The 22,918-nt window shown below is 41.4% G+C and overlaps 1 protein-coding gene across 1 annotated transcript in view; it reads left to right on the top strand.

Annotated features, from left to right (window-relative positions):
- gstcd (glutathione S-transferase, C-terminal domain containing) overlaps nt 1-22,918 on the top strand; it is a 58,746-nt gene that overhangs the window by 21,075 nt on the left and 14,753 nt on the right. The window contains exons 5-8 of the mRNA XM_084568223.1: nt 15,515-15,630; nt 15,983-16,027; nt 16,820-16,948; nt 22,729-22,862. Of these exons, the coding sequence (XP_084424349.1) occupies nt 15,515-15,630; nt 15,983-16,027; nt 16,820-16,948; nt 22,729-22,862 (424 nt within the window). The remainder of the gene's footprint in view (nt 1-15,514; nt 15,631-15,982; nt 16,028-16,819; nt 16,949-22,728; nt 22,863-22,918) is intronic.

The following is a 22,918-nucleotide window of genomic DNA, read 5'->3' as shown; positions in this document are numbered from 1 at the left end:
TGTCTGCAGATCATTTAACAGCAGACATAAATCACTGTAGTTGCAGGGGCCTCCGTAGCCTCATTTTCCGATAATTATAGTTCCTTTCAAAAATAGAAATGTGCTTATAAGTGGCTGATAACATTTGGACAGTTACAAGCTAACCCTGTTGTCAACATGTCATATTGTGTTAATTGAGTCATATTGGTTTATTTTTTTGTGAAGTGGTAACATGTAGTTAATAATAATAATCTTTATTTCCATAGCACTTTTGAAACCAACATTACAAAGTGCTAAACAACGACACACACACACAAAAAAAATGCAGTTTTAGAAACGGGCACATAAGAAATGTATGTTTTATGGAACTCACAGAGTCAGCAGACCTGATTTCCTCGGGCTGATCATTAAACAGCCGTGGGGCCCCAGTTGCGACAGCCCTCTTCCCTTTTGTTTTCGGCTGGGTCCCTGGAACAGACAGTAGACCTCTGCCTGAGGATCTCAAGGTATATGGTTGTTTTCCTGGTTCTGGTTAAAAGCCTGGCTGCTGAAATGTTGTGCTGTCTGAAGTTGAGAGATTGTTCAGAAATGGAAAAAGACTGTTACAATAATCCAGGCGTGAAACATGTAAAGTAATCTCTGTGTCTTAAAAGATAAAATGGGTCGGATTATGAGAAGGATTCTGAGATGGTAAAAACAGGACTGGATGATATGAGTAATGTAGAATTCAAAAATTATCTTGTAGTGTCCCAGCTTTCTTGCAACAGGACGAATGTTGTTGCCAAGGGAACCAGACAAATTTGTTTTTCTGAACTGCTCCTGTCCAGTCACAAGGATTTCAGTCTGGTCCTGATTCTGCTGCGGGAAGTTGTTACACATCCATTTTTGTCATGGCAGGCAGTTGCTTAATGCACTCAGGGTTCCCATGTCTGACGGGTTAACAGGCAGTTAGATTTGTCATCTATGTAAACATGGAGTGAAACACCATCCCAAGGAATCTTGTGTCCAAGAAGAAGTATGCACAAAGAAAAAAAAAAGGTCCTAGAACCAACCCTTGAGGCACACCTTACATAACATTACAGAGAGATGATTTATAATTATTCTCAGAAACATAAAACGTCCTGTTTACAAGGAGAAGCAGTTAAGGGGTTTTCTCTGCTATTCCCGCTGGCCAGGTTTCACACTACTGTGCATGATGTGGTTTTTATTGTGCAGGTGGTTCAGTAAGGCAGAATAATGATTCAACTAAATCCTTTTCTCATTATCCAAAGGGCACGTGTTGTGTTTGTGGCCAAGCTGCCGTCCCTTGATTCTTGTCCTACTTTCCTAAATAAGGATATGTGTGCAGCGCCAAGACATTTACAGATATAATGAGGCAAATTACACACTGAGACGAAGTGTATACTTCCTATCACTAAAATGTTAAAGTTAGAAATTCAGATAACACTGCACAGATTATACCCGTCAGTCTGTCAAAACTGAGTATTTTTTATTTTTTCCACTTCCACTAAAAGCTCCAAGAGCCTATGGAGTCAAGGGGAGAATCTTTTTATTTCTCTCTATAGCGGGCCCATGGCTTTGACAACCCAACATTTCTGCAGGAAAACCAGTAGGACGGGAGACACCAGCTGGCCGAAGTAGCCTGTATTTATACTAGCACTGCAAGGCTAGGGCTAAAAGCCATACTGGCTGGAAGATTTAACAAAGGTGGCAGGCCAAAAGACGTTGACATGGCCCTCCATGGATGCCAGCATTGTGCCACTTACTCCCTGACTTTGACAGCTCTGGCAGAGAACAGAGAGCAGAGAGTGTGCACTGAATAAAAACAAACTACTTAGCTTAAAATAACAATTGTGGGGGGGGGGGGAATAGTTTCAGTATACAAAACAGGAAGGACAGGTGGATTTCTGCATTTTATAAACTATATTTTCATTCAGTCTTTCTCACATTCACAGAATTATAGGAAAAACAGTCTTTCCACATGGTGCCCCTTTCTCTACAGCAACGCATTTAGAAGAAATAAAATATGAATGAACCCTGTGAAGTTCTATTGTTGCCCACGGCATTGCACCTTACATTGGTCGTGTAACCAAATTTTTGTTATTTCATTACCATTTCAGTTTCTTTAATAGATTCTTGAACAGATCCATCTCAGGTTTAGGGTGTATCTTGTACTTTAATGTGCCCTGTAGGCAGTTTTGGAGATTTCACAGTACACCACGATTTATATATATATTAATTTTTTAGCAGAGAACATCCAGTATATTGAATAATGTATGCTAATTTGAATCAGTACTTTCAATCTTATTTCCAGTTGGAAAACGTGTCTGTGAAGGTTCTCAGTCATCCAGGTCATGGCATATCTAAACAAAGCTGAAACAAAGGGTAACTGGATTTGTTTCCCTCGAACTGGGCTTTAGAAGACGTGCCACCGCTCATCCAAGGATCTTCTTCAGTCTTACATGGCTGGTGGTGAGGTAGCTTTTTGTTTTTCGGAACCTCTGTGGGTGGTGCCTGAAAGTCACATGACTGGGATCCAGTGTTCTCAGTGTTAAATACGATAATTATCGGGGCTTAGGCGATATAAAAGGGCAAATATGCAATAGTTTGCCATTTGACTGACAATGAATAAAGTAGCTGTTCCATTCACATTTTTTGCAGCTCCATGCACATAGCATAGCTTTGAATTTAAATGCACTGTCCTAGTGTGTGATTTTTTTCAAGTTGTTTAAGTACAGAAGAGAGTTTGGGTCAAAATACGATAATTTTAAAGCGACAGTACGATATTTCTTCATTTCCCATCTGGCAACACTGCTAGGATCTGTAATGAGCAAATACTTACCTGTGATTGGAGGAATCTGTTTTGATCTTGTTTTCTTTCCACAATGAATGGAACAGTTAATGACCAGAGACTCCAGTCTGAAGGCGTGGATGCGGGTGAAATTTTATAGGGGACAGAGGTTAAGACTGTTTTGTGAATTGATGGCGGGTAATGTGGGTTCCAGTTATGCATCCTTGGTGAGACCAGGCTGACGTACTGTTTAAATATAAACTGTGCAAAATCTTCTGTTTTCCTTGTGGACATGGTTTACCAATATATCAGCCTGTGGGTAGCCTCGGGTCATTTGTTCCTTACCTGAGTTGAGCTGTGAATGTGCTGGTGAGGATCGCAGCAGTTTAGTCATTTGAAAAAACAACAACAATTCCTTTCTCTGCCCATGGCAAACACAGCTTCCCTGACGGGATGGATCGATTCCACGCTACCCAAGTTTTAACGCAGAGGAGTGGAAAGAGAGTTGCCTTTTCTTTGCTACTGCAGTCAACGGTACTCGGGAGACAGACCGCACATTAACATGTCGCCGACGTAATAAACGGCAGCCAGAATGAGGGTGGTCTGTTTTTCTGTCTTTCTCTGGCAAAATATAAAATATTATCTTAAAAAATGTTTAAGTTGAGAAGAAATCGTGAGAATGTGTTGCTCAGCTTGTCTTTGTTTTACTTCAACTGGTCTTTTGCCACCCTTTAAAATGAATAAATAGTGTTTACATTCCCAAAATATGGTAACAAATGGTGACGAGGGAACAAGCTGCACTGCTATAATAAATGTGTGAAGTCCAATTAACTGAAGCAATGTCAGAAAGTCTCTACGGGGTCACAGTTTATTTTACAGCTCTGTAATTTCCTAGAAAGTTTATTGGGAATTTATTTGTATAAATGTGACCAAACAGCTGTTTTTGACTGAAAATGCAAACCGGTCAGTGAAGTGAATTGACACACGTGGCAAGTCTTTCATTTCTATTGGCTTAATCGACAAACCATTTTAGCTAACCCAGCGTAAATTCAGATTTCGTATCGTAATAGTCTACGTTAGTGTGTCAAGCACGTGTTGACACGACACTCTCCGCATCCGTAACGTTAATGTCAGCGAATGGATGCATTCGGAGGAGCAAAGTTGACGTCTCGGCTTAGTTGTGTGCTCGCTCTTAAGCAAAACACTGCAGACAAATTGGGTATGTGCCGTGACCTGTGAGAGGGACCCTGGGAGTTCCATAATTATGCAGACCACCTCTCGCCTGCAGCTACGTCTGGTCATGTTTTGACAGGCATTCCAAAGCTGCTGAAGGATGCACAGTGAGTTTTTTTTTTTTCCACGCGTTTGTCTTCATTACCTTTCATTTTACTTGTCATCACAGTCTTACCCAAATACATTGAAAAAACTGCAGTGACTGCTGCTGTTAAAGAAAACTCTTTCCGCCCCCCTCCCCGGCATCTTGACGACAATTGAGGCTTTCAGTGTTGTGAAGGTTTTTTTTGTTTTCAACCCAACAAGGTTATATTTAGTACTTGCTCGTTTTTTTTTTTTACCTCACAGCCTCAAGTCTTTCCTGCACAGTTACAAAAAAAATAATTAATTTGGAAGTAACCAGAGTGTGCAAAATTAGTATTATGGTGGCGGTGCTGTGGCAAAAAGTGCAAGGCAAGGACTCTAGTTGTATCTAGATGCTGGTGTTGGTGGAGCAGAGTTAGGCTGATGGACACTTTGAGACGCCCCGGCTAATCAGGATGAGGTGGAGATGAGAGGAGGAGGGCTACACAATGGACGTCTGAAAGACAGAGTGACAGGACTACAATGCATTTAAAGAACAGGGACTGGCTGACTCAGAGCACTTGTGCATGTTAAACCCTGGTTTCCTTCCACCTTACATTACTTCCACTGTTGTATCTTAATGCCCTGCGTTTAAATGATCAGATTACTTCGCCATGCCGGCTGTTTTTATCGAACTTGGAAATCCAGTTTTAATTAATCTGCACCTGCAACCTGGAACAACAAGCAGCAGCTCTGCCTTTTGTGTTTCATTTCGTCTTTGGGGCAATTTAGGTTGTACATTTGGATCTCATTGTACCTGCAGCTGTTCCTGTTTCTGGTTCGTTTTTGTTTTAATCAAAATGTCCCGTTTACTCCTAATTATTTTAATCTTTTTACTTTCCTAGTTTAAAATTTGATCTAATGCTCTTGTTTGTGTGCCTGCATTTTTATTTATATCTTTGATCAGCTACATTGTGAGTGACGCCTTCATCTGAATGCGTCTCCAGTTTTAAATGGTGGAATTCAGATGGAAATTTAACAAAAGCGCACTGAAGTGGAGACTTTGACATTGAAAGCAGATGTGTGTGATGAAGGTGAGAGACAGAATGTCAAGGAACAGATGTATTCTTTATTGAACAAAGGCATAAGCTTCATTTATGTTGTGAGGTATGACTGCTTGCAGGATTTTCCCAAGGATTATTTTTTTACCCTGCAACTGGCAACCTGTCCAGGGTGTACCTCACACCACCATTCCCAGGTGGAATAAGCTTAAAGGAGAGCTACCGTTTCTTACAACTTGGACCCATATAACTTTGGTGTCATCTGAAGTCGTTCAGACGATATCTACATCGACGTCTATCCATATAGTGGGAGTGACTGGGGCACCGCAACGTGGCCTCTGAATAATGCATTATCTGCTGCAAAACTCGTTCATTTCACCGATATTTTGTTATGATACGCTAGTGCTATTCTCCGTTGAGTCTGAAGTTACCTGTTATCTATTAGCGGACATGTCACGGTTTGTTGTTCTTTGGCCAGCTGTTCCTCTCTCTGCCTCTGCATCCTCCTTTCGACGAGCTCCTCATCCGTATACTCTGGCTCAAAACGGTAAGGACGTCCATCATAAACAAAGTCGTCGTCCACAACCTCAGAATCAGAAAAGTATTCAGCCATGTTGCAAAAAAACTAGCAGTAGCAAATTACAGGCAAACAAGCCATGTGGGGTGCGCTTGGCGCTCAGAGATGACATCATCCAGGTCAGAGGTTAGTAGGTCAATCTACAGACCCCGGATGCCCCCGGATCAACGGGGAATAGCACTAGCGTATCATAACAAAATATTGGTGAAATGAACGAGTTTCGTGGCAGATAATGCGTTATTTAGAGGTGGCGTTTCGGTGCCCCAGTCACTCCCACTATATGGATATACGTGGATGTAAATATTGTCTGAATGACTCCAAATGACACCAAAGTTATACGGGTGAGTAAACGATCGTATTTTATGCCAGGAATAAGGTCCAGGTTGTAAAAAAGCAGTAGTTCCCCTTTAAGATATGCACCCTCTCTTTAATGGATAGGTCAGAATGGTGTGGTATTTTCACAGCTAGAAAAGCGGAGTCAGTTTAGATCTCTCCTCTGTTATTAATTACCACCATTCCACATTCTAAAAGATGTGCCAAAGATAATTTCCTCATTCATTAGTTTATTGATTTCCATAAAGATGAACATATGGCAAGCTTGTCTGCACCAGTGCATAAGCTGCTAAATTCCAACAAGCGTTCGTAATTTAAAATTTTTTGGAGATGATATTGGAAGTTGCCGAGAGTAGTCCATGCCAAGGTAAAACGAAAGCCTTGCCAGCTTAATGTTGTGGCCCTTTATGAAACGTGGGTCACTGCCAGAATCTTGTCAGTTTAAAGAATATGTCGGAAGGACTTTAACTCTTGTGTGCCACTACAGAAATGAATACCGAGCTGAAGAGAGAGCTAGCTTTTCAAGAAATGGCTCCCGTTGTGCAACAGTTACCTGCTCTCCCCTCCGGTCGCCCTCTGATGTTTCACATCTCAATGAGCAGCAGGTACAAGTGCAGACGGCAGCAAACTGCACCGACATCATAGAACGAGTTAACAAAGGCGTAGTTTGTGTGCTGAGGGAAGCCTGCTTGGTGCTTCTTTATCCAAAAAAAAAAAAATAATCTGTTGAGAAAATGTTCTGCTTAAAAAAGGGAGCGTGTGCTGATGGGCTAAAGCAAATCTCTAATGAGCTTTGTGGAATTAATGTTCTAATTAGCTAAGTGTCAAATGTTTTACGTGAAGAAAATACCTACAATATTTTAATTTGTTGTTACGGTGCAGGCCTATAAACGGCCCAGTGTTTTGCTCATTATCGCTGCCATAAGGTCATCGGTCAAGTTGTTCGTTTTTTAAGAAGCCAACAGCTAGACTAAGATGGCAAAGAGGAATATTACTAGGAAAGTCAGAATTCTAAGAGGTTAATTTTCCCCATTCTTCTAATCTTGTGCCATTGTATTAAGACTCCAGGTCTCATTGCTTAAGCATTTGTCAGGATCTCTGGAATCCATTTTGTTACCGAGCTACAGGCAGTTTGTTTATTAGGTAGTCAGGAGCAATTTTTATTCGGATTGGTCAGTTTACTCCCGGAAAAACCCATGTGTGCAATTTACAGCACTTAGAGGATCAGCAGTTTGCACTCTTCACATCTAAAACAGCTCTTGCTTTCTCACACCAGGAAGTGTACTAAGACTTGCATTAGGCAGCTTTTCATTCCGTCATGGCATATTCACATACCTTGACAGTGTTGTGTCTTCTTCACTGTATGCATTTAATATTTTAATTATCTGTTACAGCACTTAGCTGCTGCAAGATTACGGTTTTAACAGTTTATGTTAGTTTAGTTTTTAGCCTTCTTTCGTCTCTTAACATATCCAAGAGCTCCCACCAAATCCCTTCGGTTGTTTTTTTTTTTTTTTATGACGCACACATGTTGTTCTGAGCTCCTGCCAAGACAAGAAAACATTGTTAACGTTTCTCAGAAGGACGGGGGCAGCCAACCTGATCTTGTCTGAACTGCAACATTCGTGACTGCTTGAGCAGAATTCAGGCATTCGTGATGCGATCAGAAGAGCTGTGGAAATCAAGGTGGCGATGCAACACGTTGTTAGTATCTGACAGGAGAAGTAAATAACTTTGAACATCTTGAGACAATGCAATGTTCTGCTGGGAAACTTTTGGACCAGCAGCCATCCCCAGCAGGATGCAGCCTGACACAGGCACACACAAAAACGGTTTAGGAACAAACTCAAAAACCATGAAAAACAGCACAAGGTGTTGACCTGGCCTCCAAATTCACTAGATCCTAACCTGATCAAGTATCTGTGGCACACACTGGAACAAGCCTGATCCACAGAGGCCCCTCCCCTCACTGATTCATTAAAATTACTGTCAGATATATTTCTTGTTTTAGATATTTTAGATTATTATCGACTGTCACAAACGGTCAATTGATAGTATCATAAAACAAATGATTGTTCTACATGTTCTTTTGCTATAATTGGTGCACTCGTATATTGCATGAAAACAACTCAGAACTTTTGTCTTCCCCTTCCAGCAGCCAGAGTAAATACACAAACACAACATGACGCACGTCTACAGTCCACGGTACCTCAGTCACTTATTTCATTTTTATTCTTTCAGTGCTTTCCGATGAGGAAAAGCCACATCGATGGTAATCTGTGCCTGTCCTGTTTTGTCTGTTCTTAGAACACAATGCTTCCTCTGCACAAAGTGTTTGTCTTTTATCTGGAGCATCTTTTCTTAGCTGTTTCCTGTAGGTTCTATTTCATTCCTCCTGACCGCCAGAGACGATGAAAGTCATAGAACCTTGGTTACATTGGTAACTTTAGTCTCTTCACCATACTCCTAAATGCTGCAGCCCTCTTCGTCGCTTCAGTTGCTCCACATTTCAACTCAGTCAACCATTTTTTGGCTGATATAGAGCACATCACTACTGGTGGAAGATTTAAAAGTGTAGTATACTATGAAACACAAAGTGATTTATACCTGGTACTGATTAGCTTAATCAGCACGGTGGGAACTCTTTTGGCAAGGGCTTCATTGTAACAGAAGTTAATTTTTATATCAAAATCGCACAGTGTAGCTTTAAGTTCATTATTATCATTTATTACCAGTGTATCACATAAATCCTTTTTGTGCTTTTTAGCCATATACAAAAGCATTACGTTTTAGAACCACATAAAAAGATTCTCTGGAGCTTAAGTGCTTTTCAGGACTGTCATTCCTGGCTTGCCGTCTTTTAACATGACATTGTGCGACCGCATTGTGGATGACTCTGTCTGGGACATTTTTGCGGTGAACACGTCTGGAGACGCTTTCCACTTGTGAGGAATTAATTTCCTCTGTGGCCGCGAAATACAACACATGAGCCAGCACATAACTCCTGCAGGTATTTGGACCCGTTCTGGAGTGAACACAGGGAAACTTTTTAGCCTCACTGCAAATTGCCTACACTACAGCACCCTACAGCACTTCTTTCAAATGTGCAGTAGCATCCAAACACAAATTGAAGTCATAACTTAAATAATCTTGACTAAAATCTCCAAGCACTCCAACCATCCATTCTCAGATTTGCTTTTTCAACCAGCATATCCTCTGAGAAAGGGTAGGTGTTGGATCTTGCAGAGCAGAAACAGAGCCCCCCCTGTGCCACCGCAATGTGTTTACATTCTAATCTCTGTGATGGACCTGCTTGATAAGGCCGTGGGCAGTTCTGCAGCATCAGGGGAAAAAAGAAAGAGATCATGGCTCGACGCCAGCAGCAGCACCAGTAGGCACCTTTCAGCAGCAGAGGACACTTGGGATAATGGATCCTTGGTTTCCCCCGCGATGACGCTGCCACAGCGTGTTTTCTTCTAACTGAGCTTTGGGAGGTGTCACAGCAGAGTCAGCCTGCTGCAAAAACAGAAAACTTGTTTCACCGATACCGAGATTCTTACAGGTTCTGTCATTTCTGGCTTTGCGCCAGTCGTTACCAGGTTGGGATGGCGCCCGTGCACCTGTTCATGAACTCCACCGTCAATGCATTCTGCTTTCAGCTCACATCAGCCTGTGCAAGGAGGTTAAACACAAAAGTCTTTCAGAGGAAGACACCTGAGCCCCATCCAGCCAAATTAACACTGTCGGCAGAATATACTGAAAGGTCTGGGAAACGTAACGGGACAAAGAGATAATTACATTTTTAACAGAAGACTTGTATTGTGGCTTGATAAATAAATATCTTCTCCACTACAGAGAGACAAAGTCCAAAGATTATTGTTTCTATGTAGCACTTGTCCTTATCTAGGCAGAAAGCTGCACCTCTAACAAGATAATGACAATTGATTCTAAAATTGGGATTGGAATAATCTCGGATGTCGATGGATTTTTTTGGTTTTGCTTACTTTAAGAAAATGGGATTTCGATTGTTCAACAGAGCTTCGTCAAACATTTTCTCTGCCAGTGTGCTCTTTGTTTGTCTGGTACAAACGCTGTGATATCAAGTTCTCAGGATGAAAGTAGTTTTTTTTAAATATAGTCTTTGATTTTCTTTATCTTGGTTTGATTGGCTTAGATTGACTTGACGCTGTCTTAGTTTTCTCCCCCATAAGTGAACATTTATACATGTCTATGTGCATATTTAGATATTCCTGGTGGGATGTTAAAAATATACATTACTTGATTGCTGAAACTCCAGGTACGTAATGACAGAAGCAGAGTTGAGTTAATGTCCGCCTGTCAACGACTCTCCTTGCTGGTGGTACATGGACTGGGCTAGCTGACAGCCACACGCAGGTTCTGTCATCCTTGTGATTGCTGTAGGTGTTTTATGTAGTTAGAATACATCAGAATAAAGTGGAGGAACGATCAGTCCAAATAGGCCTCTTTCCTGCTGCTCTCTGTGCGAATTGCATAGCGTTCGATTGCTTTTCTTTTGTGTGTTAGAGCTCAGATAAAATGTTTCTATATCTAAATTGTTGTACTTTAAATCTATCAAGCTTTATTCAGACACAGTGGTTGTATTCGTTGTAATTTATCTTATTGAACTGGCAACCCTAGCATCATGTTGTCATGTCATGATTTTGTTCACTGAATCAGGAGACCATTCTTCAATCAAAGACACAGTACTTTAACGGTGGTGCCATAGCTATCTGCAGATGAGATGATCACAATGAGCTGCTGGAAAGAAAAAAAAAAAAAGAAACCATCTTCTTGTTTTCCCCTTTGAGCCTGAGCAGCACTCTAGTCCAGTACCAGAGACATTTTATCCTCTAGTGTATCTGTGTATCATCCCAATTGTTCATGTCTTATGAGTGTCCTGTCTAAGACCAATATAACTATTGGAACGACAAATCATTTGTCATTTTGGTCCAGACTGTAATGCTCTTAGTTTTTCACGTGATGTTGCAGATCTATGTTTGTTTTTACCACAATGACACATTTTTAATGCGAAATATCTTGGCCACTGTTGGTTATGCTGTAATTACGTGACATTTGGTGATGATATCAAGTACCAAAACAAGCAGGCGAATGTTAGAAGCAGCATCTTGTGCCACAGAGTTGATTCAATTTGTGAATCTTCTATGAACCGATTTGCTTTTTGACTAGAAATCCACCACAGAGCCACTTCTGCTTCTGCATTTTCCGTTCAAACAGAAGTATCCTTCTTGAAGCTACAGTGCAAAGAGCTAGTGTTCATGGTGTTCTCTAACTATTTCCCTGGCTGTCAAAACATGGAGAATTGTTTTAAGAATAGGCACCAGCTCTGCACTGCCTCATAGGCCCTGTTCGGGGCCTTGAACTAACTTCCGTCCTGGGTATTCTGATCGCGAGTGAGCTTTAAGTGTTCATACCTAGCATTAGCATGCGTCTCCACATGCGTCTCCAGCCAGCTCTCCATATCCGATCTCAGTTTTGCGCTCTGTATGCAAACAAACATTAACATAATTTGAAGTGCAGTAGAATATTATAACAGCTGATATCTCCAATGGATCTCTACCGCTGCTCCAGGACCGAGAACAGCGCTGTTTTATGTGTGTGCATCAGGACTTGGACACACATGTTAATTTATTATTTATTGATTTCCGTCCTGACGTTAGTTAGACCTGCACAAAACACAAAAAAGTTTTCATATGCATCGTAATCTCCGGTAATAAAGGAACATAAAGACACCGTGATTGAGGAAATGCGTAACTTAACTCCACACGGCTCCTTATACATCAACAGGATTGCATCAGTAATTAACCTCATGCAGGTACGTCATTTAATGGCAGAATCACACTCTTTTGCTCATATTGAATACTTTTTATTTGTTAATTCTTGTTTGATTTATTTTTTATTTGGCTGCTTAACAGCTACAAGGACACATTATTTTAAAGGACTTTTATTACTAATGAACAAACATCACAGTGCTTTTTTCTTTTCTGGAGGTCATTTATAATTGCGGCGTGTTATTTTCTGAATGATTGAGACAAAACTCCACTCCGATAGTGTGGACACATGCGACCCTGACCACCTCCAAATGTGGTCAGAAATCGGATCTCGCACGTCCCAACGCGTCCTTGGGGTGGTCACACCGTTTAATTAACAACAAATATCAGATATTAGTTAGGCCAATGCGTTATGAACTAACTATATTGCATACAGCAGATCAAATTGAAAGGTAAATGAAACAAATTCAACCAAAACGGAAAAAAAATAAAAAAATGGCTTAACCCATATATCCCAATGTTTCATACAGTAAAAATTGATAGCCTTTTTTTTTTTTGCTAATAATACTCTTAGCATTATTTTTAAGTGACAGCTGGTGAAGACGTGTTAATTAAGTTGTAAATATTCAAAAGGCCACTCGGTTTAACCACCCTTACCCTTAGGAATAAATAAAACTGGAAAATAAGTTTACTGGGAAATTGGAAATTCTCTTTCTTTTGGATTGATTATCTCTGTTATTGTGATAATGATAAAAGTTAAAACTATAACCACCTGTGTCTATAATTAACATAGCCTACTGATTTTTCACATTTCCTACCAATGCTGAGCATTTTTAAGACAAAGAGATAGGAAAAAAAAGTTTTGTCTTGGTTTGCTGGTGTGCAAACCTTTGTAATTCCTTTACACTCTTTTAGACCTTTTGTGGGTCCACACACAGTTGCACGATTTACCCACACGACTACAACTGTATCAACAACTCATAAATGTGCACAGTGTACATCTGGGACTAAGGGTATTAGCCGGACCATTAGATTTGGGCCTTTCATTGTAAACGTTTTTGGAAAATACTTGGCCCTTAAAGCAGCAGTAATGAATATTATTATTTTAACAATGAACCACATGATTGCTTGCATGGGAAACTGGCCATTTTATCAGAGATAAACCCCCAGATATTCCCACATTCTGCAGTTCTCAGCTCGCTCGCTGTTTCGGTTCAGGCAGAAATTTCACAGTTTTTGGTTCTCATAGTCTCGTGTGTACCCTACCAAATTAACCAAATGACATACGGTGAGCATAGTGGGGGTTTGGGCAGATGAAGACACCAGGATTTCCTTTAGGAGTTGGTGGAGACCAAAGCAGAGCAAAAATAGAGAGTGAATATTAAACTCAGTCAACAGACAGACTACATCAAATTAGGTAAAGTAGAAAAAAATAAATAAAAATCTAATGTGTTTTATATTACGTACAACATTTTGAATCCTCCATGGATCATCTACACACTTTTCATTTTGGTCATTTAGTTTCTCCAAAGTAATAGCTGACATACACCTCCCGAGAAATGTAACTAAGTGCCGCAGCGACACAGATTGCAAGAGCTGTGATTGGTCCACTTGGTAGTAGCGTATTTACGCTTTAGGGGCCGTCCACACGGAGACGCGTTTTGGTCTAAACGCAGATGTTTTGCATCGTTTTGGAATTGCCAAAACGCATTGCCCTAAAACGCACTTTTCTGAAACCGGGTCCCAGGGTGGAAAAATTCGCAAACGCACCTCTTGCGTTTTCGTGTGGACAGCGAAAACGGAGAAGAGCGTTCCGATGATGTCATCGCCACACCCCATGAGCAGCCGTCCACCTCTTATATCCTGTGAGACGTCTCATAACAACATCAACAACAATGGCGGACTACATGCTCGTGTTCCTGCTGGAGAAGATATTGAGCCTATTAGGGTTACCAGGGCAAAATATCATTTCTCCTTGAGTTTGGTTCCTTCTAAAGGTGATTTGTAAACAGCGCTCAAGCTTTATGCGCATGCTCCGCCTCTTCCTCTCCGTTTTTGGTGAATTTCTGAAACTGAAACAGCGCCGCCGCCACCTATAGGCCTGGAATATGAAGTAGCGTTTTCAAACGGATCGTGTGGACGCAGATATTCTTGAAACGATGCCAGGGAAAACGGAGAGGGAAAAGATCGTTTTCGTACGTGTGGACGTGGCCTTAGTGTTTCCGGCTGCTTCTCCATCTCTGCAATTTTCGAATTGATTGTTTTGGATCAATAAAGATGCAACACATCGAGGAAAGTTTAGGTTCAGAGATGCAAACACTTGTATGACTTGTCTTCGATGAATTTTTTGCGAAAGTTTCAGTCGCCATTGTTGTAAGTGAAGCAGGAAGTAGAAACAACAATTAACCCGACTGGCAAAAAAGACACAGCGCCGACTAGCGTTTGGGTGGCGTTTTTACAGAGCGAGCCAGACTGATAAGTGCACAAGTATAAATGGCTCGTTGGCTACAGCGTCTATGTCGCGTTGGCTACAGCGTCTATGTCCCGCAGTACTCTAAATCACTCTAAAGTCACAAACTAAATCGTACTCTGTTTTTCTGCCTTGCTGCATCGTAATTTGCAGTTTACATCTAAAATGCCTCTATACCAAGTCCTCTATGTACTCATGGATAAACAGATGTGACTGGATTGCTCATTTAAATGTGCAGAAAAAAATTCTTGTAAATACCCTACTTCTGTTTGTCCATGTTTAAAACCATCCCTCTCTTTCTTTATTGCACTCCCTCTACACCTGGTATCAGTAGTCAGTGTGAGAGGCTGGCCTCGTTGCCTTTGTGAATTTTCCTGTTTTGTGTCAGAATGAAAATTTTCCATGCCATCCTTCCTCTCCCGTTGTTGTGTACCAGTGTGAGCTGAAAAGCACGGGAATAATATTTTTCTGATGTCTGAATATGAGGGTGTGACTCACGGCCTAATGAAACACTCAGGTTTATTGTCCAGATATGGCTTCCGCACAGCCTGTTCATGGCTCACTGCCAACGTGACGCCGCTAGAAGATGCAGGGGAGTGTAATGTGTGTACCGCAGTGTGAGTTAACGCGATACACACTGCTTACACAGCAGCAAAAAGTTTTGCCACAATCAAAGAGACGCTTGATTTTGGCTTGAAGGCCCGCTTTTTATGATGTGGAGAGATTGCTCGCTCTCCTTAGTTGGCAATTGGCTAGAAACACGCTGATAAGAGAGTGGACGTCTTTTCATCTGTGTGCTGCAACCATTACCTGAAATGGCTGGGTTGTAAATCATAATCTGAGCAGTCTGTTTGCTCACTGACGGGAGAGGAAAGGGAGAGTAATACAAAAATGCGCCACACGATTTTAGTGTGATTTTTCAGGTGCCTTTTTGTTGTTGAAGTAGAATTTATTGTGTGCGTTGCTATTGACTGGAACCACCCAAACTACAACATAGCCTTTTACAGTACTAAAGAAATTCCATTTATGTTTGATAGATTTCTTCTCTGGCAGAGATTCTTCTTTTTTTTTTTTTTATCATTTATCTAAGTTATTAGATGAATTGGCTGTAAAAAAAAAAAAAAAAAAACAACTTGTTGCTTTACACTTTGTACTCAACTGCCATGTGCACTTGTCTTTTCTTTTTTTTTTTTTCAGGGAAAATGTCAAATGTCCGTGCGGTCCGGAAGATGCAACAGCTGAATAACTTGGTTGCCATGGTTACAGATCTAGCCAGGCCAGGTTACACGGTTGTGGATTTCTGCAGTGGAACGGTACTTAACGTCATCCATCAGTCTGTCTGTATATCTATCATTACCCCACAGCTGCATTAGACTCCTGCTCCATTAGCGACCAGCTGAAAGGAACCAGTCCCCATGTTCTCTCTCTCTCTCTCTTTTGCATTTTTTCCTCTTTATATTCCTTTCGGCCAGTGCACACATGCAGACTGATGATTACGCTCATGAAAATAAATGCTCAGAGCAGTGGCCCTCGTTGCTAAAAGGTCAACACTTGGCTGGAAAGGCCAACGCTAATCATAACTCCGTTGATGCCCTATTTGATGTGCGCACTTTTTGCTGTTGTGCCTTTTCGTTGTCATTTCATTGTGCTCTCTCTCTCTCCCAGGGCCATGTTGGGATTGTTCTGGCTCACACGCTTCCAGATTGCCAGGTAATGCGTTTGTGTGCGAGGAAATGTGTGTGTCTGTGTGTGCGATCCTCAGACCCCGCTTTGAAATATGGTTTGAAAGGAATGCGCTAAATGATAAAGTGATAATATTCATGAACTGTTCGCCCTTTATACTTCTTTACTGTACAGTAAAATGATGCGAGATCTGAAGATCCAGTCATGTTTTAGCTTTCTGTTTTTAGTATCTTAAAGGGGAACTACTGTTTTTTTACAACTTAGACCTTATTTCTGGCATAAAATACGATCGTTTACTCACCCATATAACTTTTGTGTAATTTGTAGTCCTTCGGGAGATATTTAGATCTGCGTATATCCATATAGTGGGAGTGGCTGGGGCACCGAAACGCAGCCTCTAAATAACGCATTATCTGCCGCGGAACTCGTTCATTTCACCAATATTTTGTTATCGTACGCTAGTGCTATTCCCCGTTGAGTCTGGAGTTACCTGTTATCATCATCCGGGGTCTGTAAATTGACCTACAGACCCCGCGTAGAGGCTGCGTTTCGGTGCCCCAGTCGCTCCCACTATATGGATATACGCAGATCTCCCAAAGGAATACAAATTACACAAACATTATATGGGTGAGTAAACAATCGTATTTTATGCCAGAAATAAGGTCCAGGTTGTAAAAAACAGTAGCTCATTGTTTTTGTCAGTTTCATTTTATTGATATCCTTTCCTCCATTTACATTTTGTCACCGCTCATTCGAGGTAATTTGAAAGATTATCAATCAGGCTCAGCTCCACGTGGGTGTTTTCTGTCTTTATTTAAGGTCATCCTCATCGAGAACAAAGAAGAGTCCTTGGTGAGGGCTCAGAGTCGTGGTGCTGAGCTCGGCCTGAAAAACATTGGCTTCATCCAGGCCAATTTGGATTACTTCACTGGACCGTTTCACATTGGGGTGAGCACAGCAAGAGACACTGACACCAAAATAAGCTTTTGCATCATTTGGTTTCCATTTGCTGTTTCATGATCCGTTGATCATGTAGACAGTATGGTAACTGTTCCAGCTGAGTTCATATTAATCAAATTTATAATTCCCCAATATTAGTAACAGCAGTAAAATGTGTTTGTCAGGGTAAAAAAGTCTCCATAATTTCACCACAGCGATTGATGAAATAAAAATCATTGCTTACAGGAAACCCAATTACAGTATTATCTGCACTGTTGTATTATTTTATGCTGTTAATTCACTGGTTAAATTCCATTAGTTTTTTTGTGTAATTTGCCTTGTTAAGATCCAGTTTCTAGATTAAAAATGTAGTAAAAGATTTTATTCTCACTTACGCACACCTTTGATACGGAACAATGAAATAAAATGAGAATTTAATTTGCAATTCAAAAGCTTCAGAGGCAGAAGCTCTCAGAAATGTTGTTGAGCTTCATGGCAAAGAAAATGTATTTCATCAACAAATCAAATTATTTTATCGCATTTGAATTCTGTAACATCCTGTTATCCGGTCCAATATTGTATAATTTATCTTACAAGTTGGCATAATATTTGAAAGCATTGCTGAATAAAATGCTTCTGTTGCTTCTGACAGATATAGTGCATATACACATCAGCCACAACATTATTATCCTAATATTGTGTAGGTCTCCCTTGTGCCTCCAAAACAGTTGTGACTCATCAGAGAATGGACATAGGCCTTCTGAGGGTGTCCTGTGGTGTCTGGCAACATGATGTTGTTATGGCCTTTGGGTCCTATGGGTTGAGGGGAGGGGCCTCTGTGGATCATTCCACAGATACTTGATCAGTTTGGGATCTAGTTAATTTAGAGGCCAGGTCAACACCTTGTACTGTTCTTCATATTTTTTTGAGTTGTTCCTAAACTGTTTTTGTGTGTGTCTGTGACAGGCTGCATCCTGCTGGGGATGGCTGCTGCCATCAAGGAGTGTCATTGCTATGGGGTGGGGGTGCCTGGTCTGGTCTAGGTGGGTCTAAAGGTCTTAAGATGTCTAAAGCGTGGTTTATACCTCTGCTGGACTAGACCTACACACGTAGCCTACGCTGGTGTGAGTCATTTATACACGTGTGCTTGTCAGTATGGCTCGCTCTGTAACAACGCCACCCAAACGCTAGCCGACGCTGTGTCTTTTTTGTCAGTCGGGTTCATTTTTGTTTCTACTTCCTGCTTCACTTTCAACAATGGCGAAACTTTCTCCAAAATTTCGTCAAAATCCAAGAGACGCCAGTGGATGTTAGTAATGCACAGTTTCGCTGGAATTCCGCTGAAGACAAGTCGTATCTCTGAACCTCCTCAGTTAACCTTTCCTCGATGTGTTCCATCTTTACTGATCCAGAATAATCAATTGCGGAGCTGGAGAAGCAGCCAGAAATACTAAAGCGGAAACACGCTAGGCTACTACCAACGCGTAGTTACATTTCTGGGGAGGTGCACGTCAGGCCACGGTGTTAGGGTCTGCGTATGGTCCGCGTAGCTACGTAGCTCAAATTGATGCAGAAGTATAAACCGCGCATTAGTAACATCCACATGAATGTCAGGTCTAGAAGTTTCCCAAAAGTCTCTTCTTCAATAAGACATAACACGGCCTTGGTTCAGATAAGGTGTTTCTGGCGATGGATTGACACCTTTGGTTAACACTTCCTACTGCCACAACTTCACTGCAATGTGTTGGCACTGCATATATTCTTAGTCTAATATTTATATATTTCAGAAGATCACAACCACACATCACATGAAGAGACATGTTGTTTCCTCATCTTTTTTTTTTTTTCATTTTTGACTAAAACTGAAAATGCCAGGATGCAATTATTAGTATTTTTGTTCAGAGCAACTGAGAATGCTTTTCATTTCCTGAAGTGGAGGTTTTAATCAGAACCCTTTTAGTGCCCTGCACTTCAGCCAAACCGAATATGCCACTGGCCCCTCTCTGATTATTGGATGGCCAAAAGGTAGTTTTACCCAGAAAATTAAGGACAAACATAATGTCAGGGCTGAGAGGGCTCTCCAGTGGAGAATATTTATGGCTCGCTTTACTTTGTTTGTCCTTGTTTGCTGTGGAAATCTTCTGTCCAGACATGCTTGTGGTTTGCTTTATTCTCTCATTAAAGGTTTTCTGCAGGGGTCATTAGAAGGGAGAGTACAACCCTTTGCCATGTGAGCCTTTCGCTTCTTAATTCCCTGCGCAGCTTAAACATCGACATGCCGCCCAACTCTGCAGTTCCTGCCTGTTTGTGTTTGTTAAACTTAAAGATCCAAATTAAAGTAAATCCGTTTAACTCTGCACAGCTGCCTGCAACACCGGAATGAACGTTTTGATGGCTGAATTCAGCAGCGAGCAGAACTTGACAGTCCTGCTTACGGCACCCGTCTTCATCTGCAGAGCTACGGACGTCTTGAACTGACAATTACTATCAATTTAGAGGAGATGGGTTCTTAACTGTGAATGCGCATCGGGTGTTTGAATCGCAGACAAAAACACAAACAGGGATTCAAAATTGTTTTTACCTTATGTAGGCTCCCTGAATTCTTGCTTCCGTACCGGCTGCTTTATGCTTTCCTACAGAATCTTCACTCATTGTTCACTGTTGTCATTTATGCGTCTCGGGTCAGTGTCATCTTTGTGCCATAGCTTTACGTACTCTGGGACAAATAGGAATATATATATACTATATATATATATATATATACTATATATGTATATATACTATATATGTGTACCTGCTGTAATTAGAAGTAGCTTTTGTTCCAGCGTCGTCACTCCACTGAGACCCGTTCCACTTGGCAAGAAATAAACAGCACAGGATATTCCTCCCTGCGACATGTGGGTGTGTTTTTGTAGCCTTGCCAAGAAAGTTTACACACAGATTCTTTTCACATGAAATGTGCACAAGATTTAACAGAGGCCTGCGTTCGTCCTTTCCTTTAAGATTTGCAAAATTTTTGCGAAGCTTCCTCCCGCGCGGCACAGACATTTCGACGTGAAGGAGCCACCCATCACCTTGATTATAATCCCGCTATGTATAATACATGCTCCCATTTTTAGTCCCGTTCATTTAATCAGACTAATTAAGTCGAGGTGTCCCTAATCTTAGTCAGTGTCCGCTCTCCCCGGCTGAAAATTTTCACAGCCCAGGTGTTAGACGTATATTAGAACTGGCCTCTGCGCGCAGTTTATTTAGGTTTTATCCAGTCCCCTGTCAGATAACATTGAGCCAACAAACTGCAGGGGCCAAGAAGTCCGTGGAGCTTGAAGTTGTTTTGGATTTTATTGGATCCCGGTCCATTATTGGTTCTGCTAAAGGGTCTGATTGTTTGCAATTGATTCTCTCGGTTGACTTCCTTATGTTTGTGTGAAACAAAAAAATGTACTTGCTGGTATTGCTGTAAGGCAGTATGTAGAAAACAATATCGATCAAGTCCCAGATGGCCGCATCCGGTGTGAATCCTAATGTGATTTAAGGATATTATTTGTTTCTTCTTCTTCTTTTTTTTTTTTTTTTATAAAGGCTTCACGACTGAATATGATCGTCTGCAGTAAAAGGCACCGTTGCGTTCGCCTTTGAGAGGAAAACAACTCTTCGATTCTGTGTAATCACACTTTATTCTAGTCTGGTCCACACACACACACACACACACAAAAAAGGAATAAAATCATGCACATCTTTGTGTATGGGTAAGCAAACAAAAATGTAGACAGTGAAATTATAGATTAGAAACTGAACTGTTCAATGTTTCAGGAACTTTTGACATCAACTTTTTTAGTGATGGTTTTTTTTCTTCCCTTTTACGGCTAATATTAGATATCCTATGGCAAAATCAGTGTAACAAAATAAACATTTAAAACTCCCAACACAGCAAAGTAAAGCACTAAAAGTAAAGCACGCCACTGCAACAAAAGAAGCTCACGGTAAGTTTCTGCAGACGGGTGTGATTTTATTTAAGTATCAGTTATCTGCGTTGCGGGGACTTGTTCTGTCTCAGACCCGACCAGAACAGGAAAGGGATATCATTTCACGAGTAAGAGTGAATAATGAAGCCTCATTATTCCTGCGATGTGATTATTGAGACAAAGAGACGGGGAGGAAAGATTAATAAAGAACGCAGTTTTACAAGTGCCCCCCGTGGTTGTTGCGCATTAATTCCTCTCTCAGACTGTTTGTGCAGACGTAGCGCCCAGCACACTATGAACCCCACCACCGTGAGATGCTTTTTAAATCGGGCTTGCATACATTTCCACCTTTCATTTTTAATTAGCGACACACAGAACATACTGAGCCTCGGCTATGCTTTATCGCCGCGGCCCGAAAACAGAAGAAAAATATTCACAGCAGCTGATTAAGGAGAGATGTTTTCTGCGGAACTTGGAAATGCATAATTAGTTATCAAAACATATCAGAATGTGTTTTATTCTAGTTGCGTGCTTTTCTTTTGGTTCAATGGCTTTGTGTAAAAATCAAGGCTAAAGGTTATAAAATGTAATTAGGATTTAGCCCAGCATGACTAATGTACATCATTAAGTAGCTGGGTAAGAGTAAGAGTGCTACTTTGCTAATTATTTTTGCTTTAGATGTGGGAGAGCGTAGCATCATGCAGTCTTTGATAGCAACTCCTCCTCCTCCTAATCAAGCCGCCTGAAACATGCTGTTGGGAAGGTATGAGGCTTTTCCCTAATGACATGAATAAATGCAGGATTAAGTGTCAAATAGATGCAGAGCCTTTGAGGTAATTGATGTTAATTCCCCCAATTTTCACTTTTTGATTTTTTTTTTTCCCATTCATTTAATAGCTTCATGTTTAAATCAATACACATCTTTCCGAAGACAAATAAATAAATTTTTGCAGAGGAGCGTACACTCTGAGACAGGCCACCGTCTTATTCCCACGTAGAGGTCTTGGGGGGGAATATCCAAATATGGACTGTGAAATCACACCCGCAGGGGTGCAACTACCAGGGAGACTTTAAGCACCTCCAAGAAATGCACCCCCTGCCCACTGTCTCCGCTGTCCAGACATCTCGGTGTCTTTATGAGTGGCCGTTCACAGAGTATCTGTATCTTCCTTCCTGCCTCGTGTGCGGAGCCGCAGCCAATCCCGGCTCAGCCCCGTCTCGGTGAGCTCTGAACTGTCTGTGGCCCCGCTGTCAAGGCAACGTGGAGTGGGTTCAGACTCACAGACGCCTGGCTGGTGACAACTTCTTGGAAAACAAGAGCAGGATTCTGAGGTGGCTGCTTGACTTGTGTTGGGTTCAACTCTGTGAATCTCAGTGGCTGTTGTTTCGTCACACTGTTGATAATCCGTTTTATCTGGACCATTAACCAGTGAGAGGTAATCATCTCCTGTACTTTATATATTTAACTCCTCCTCAGTCATAATGTGTCTTTGTGGATGGACTGGGTGAGAGAGATGTCTGGAACACAGACAGGACGTAATGTTGGGTCTTTTAGTCCCTTCCTCCTGTCCAGTGTATAAACACAGCATTACTAATGCACAGCCGGGCGTTCGTCTCCACACACAGTTTACCCACGCAACGGGAATCCTGAACCATCCGTGCCGCCGCTCCGAAAGCACTAATACATTTTGTTTGCTCTAACTGCCCAAGTCTAGACCTCCGAGAGCACAGATATATTTAATAGCAGCAGCCATCATGAAGTAATCAGCTGGATTGAGTGCATGCATTCAGATGAGTTCTTTTTCTTTGTCTGTTTGAATTCAGGTTGCCCTCCATGCATGTGGCATCGCAACAGACATGGTGATGGAGCATTGCATCCAGGCAGGAGCCTCCTTTGTCATTAGTCCTTGCTGCTACGGCTTCATCCAGAATGCCGTCAAGTTCACCTTCCCCAAGAGGTTTGTCGCTTCCTGCTCCGCCTGCATCCAGGGTCGCCACGCCGGCTCTCTGCTTT

This window comes from Chelon labrosus, assembly GCF_963514085.1.
Source record: "Chelon labrosus genome assembly, chromosome: 2".
NCBI lineage: Eukaryota > Metazoa > Chordata > Actinopteri > Mugiliformes > Mugilidae > Chelon > Chelon labrosus.
The sequence above is the reverse complement of the archived record's forward strand: the minus strand, read 5'-3'. Positions and strand labels throughout refer to the sequence as shown.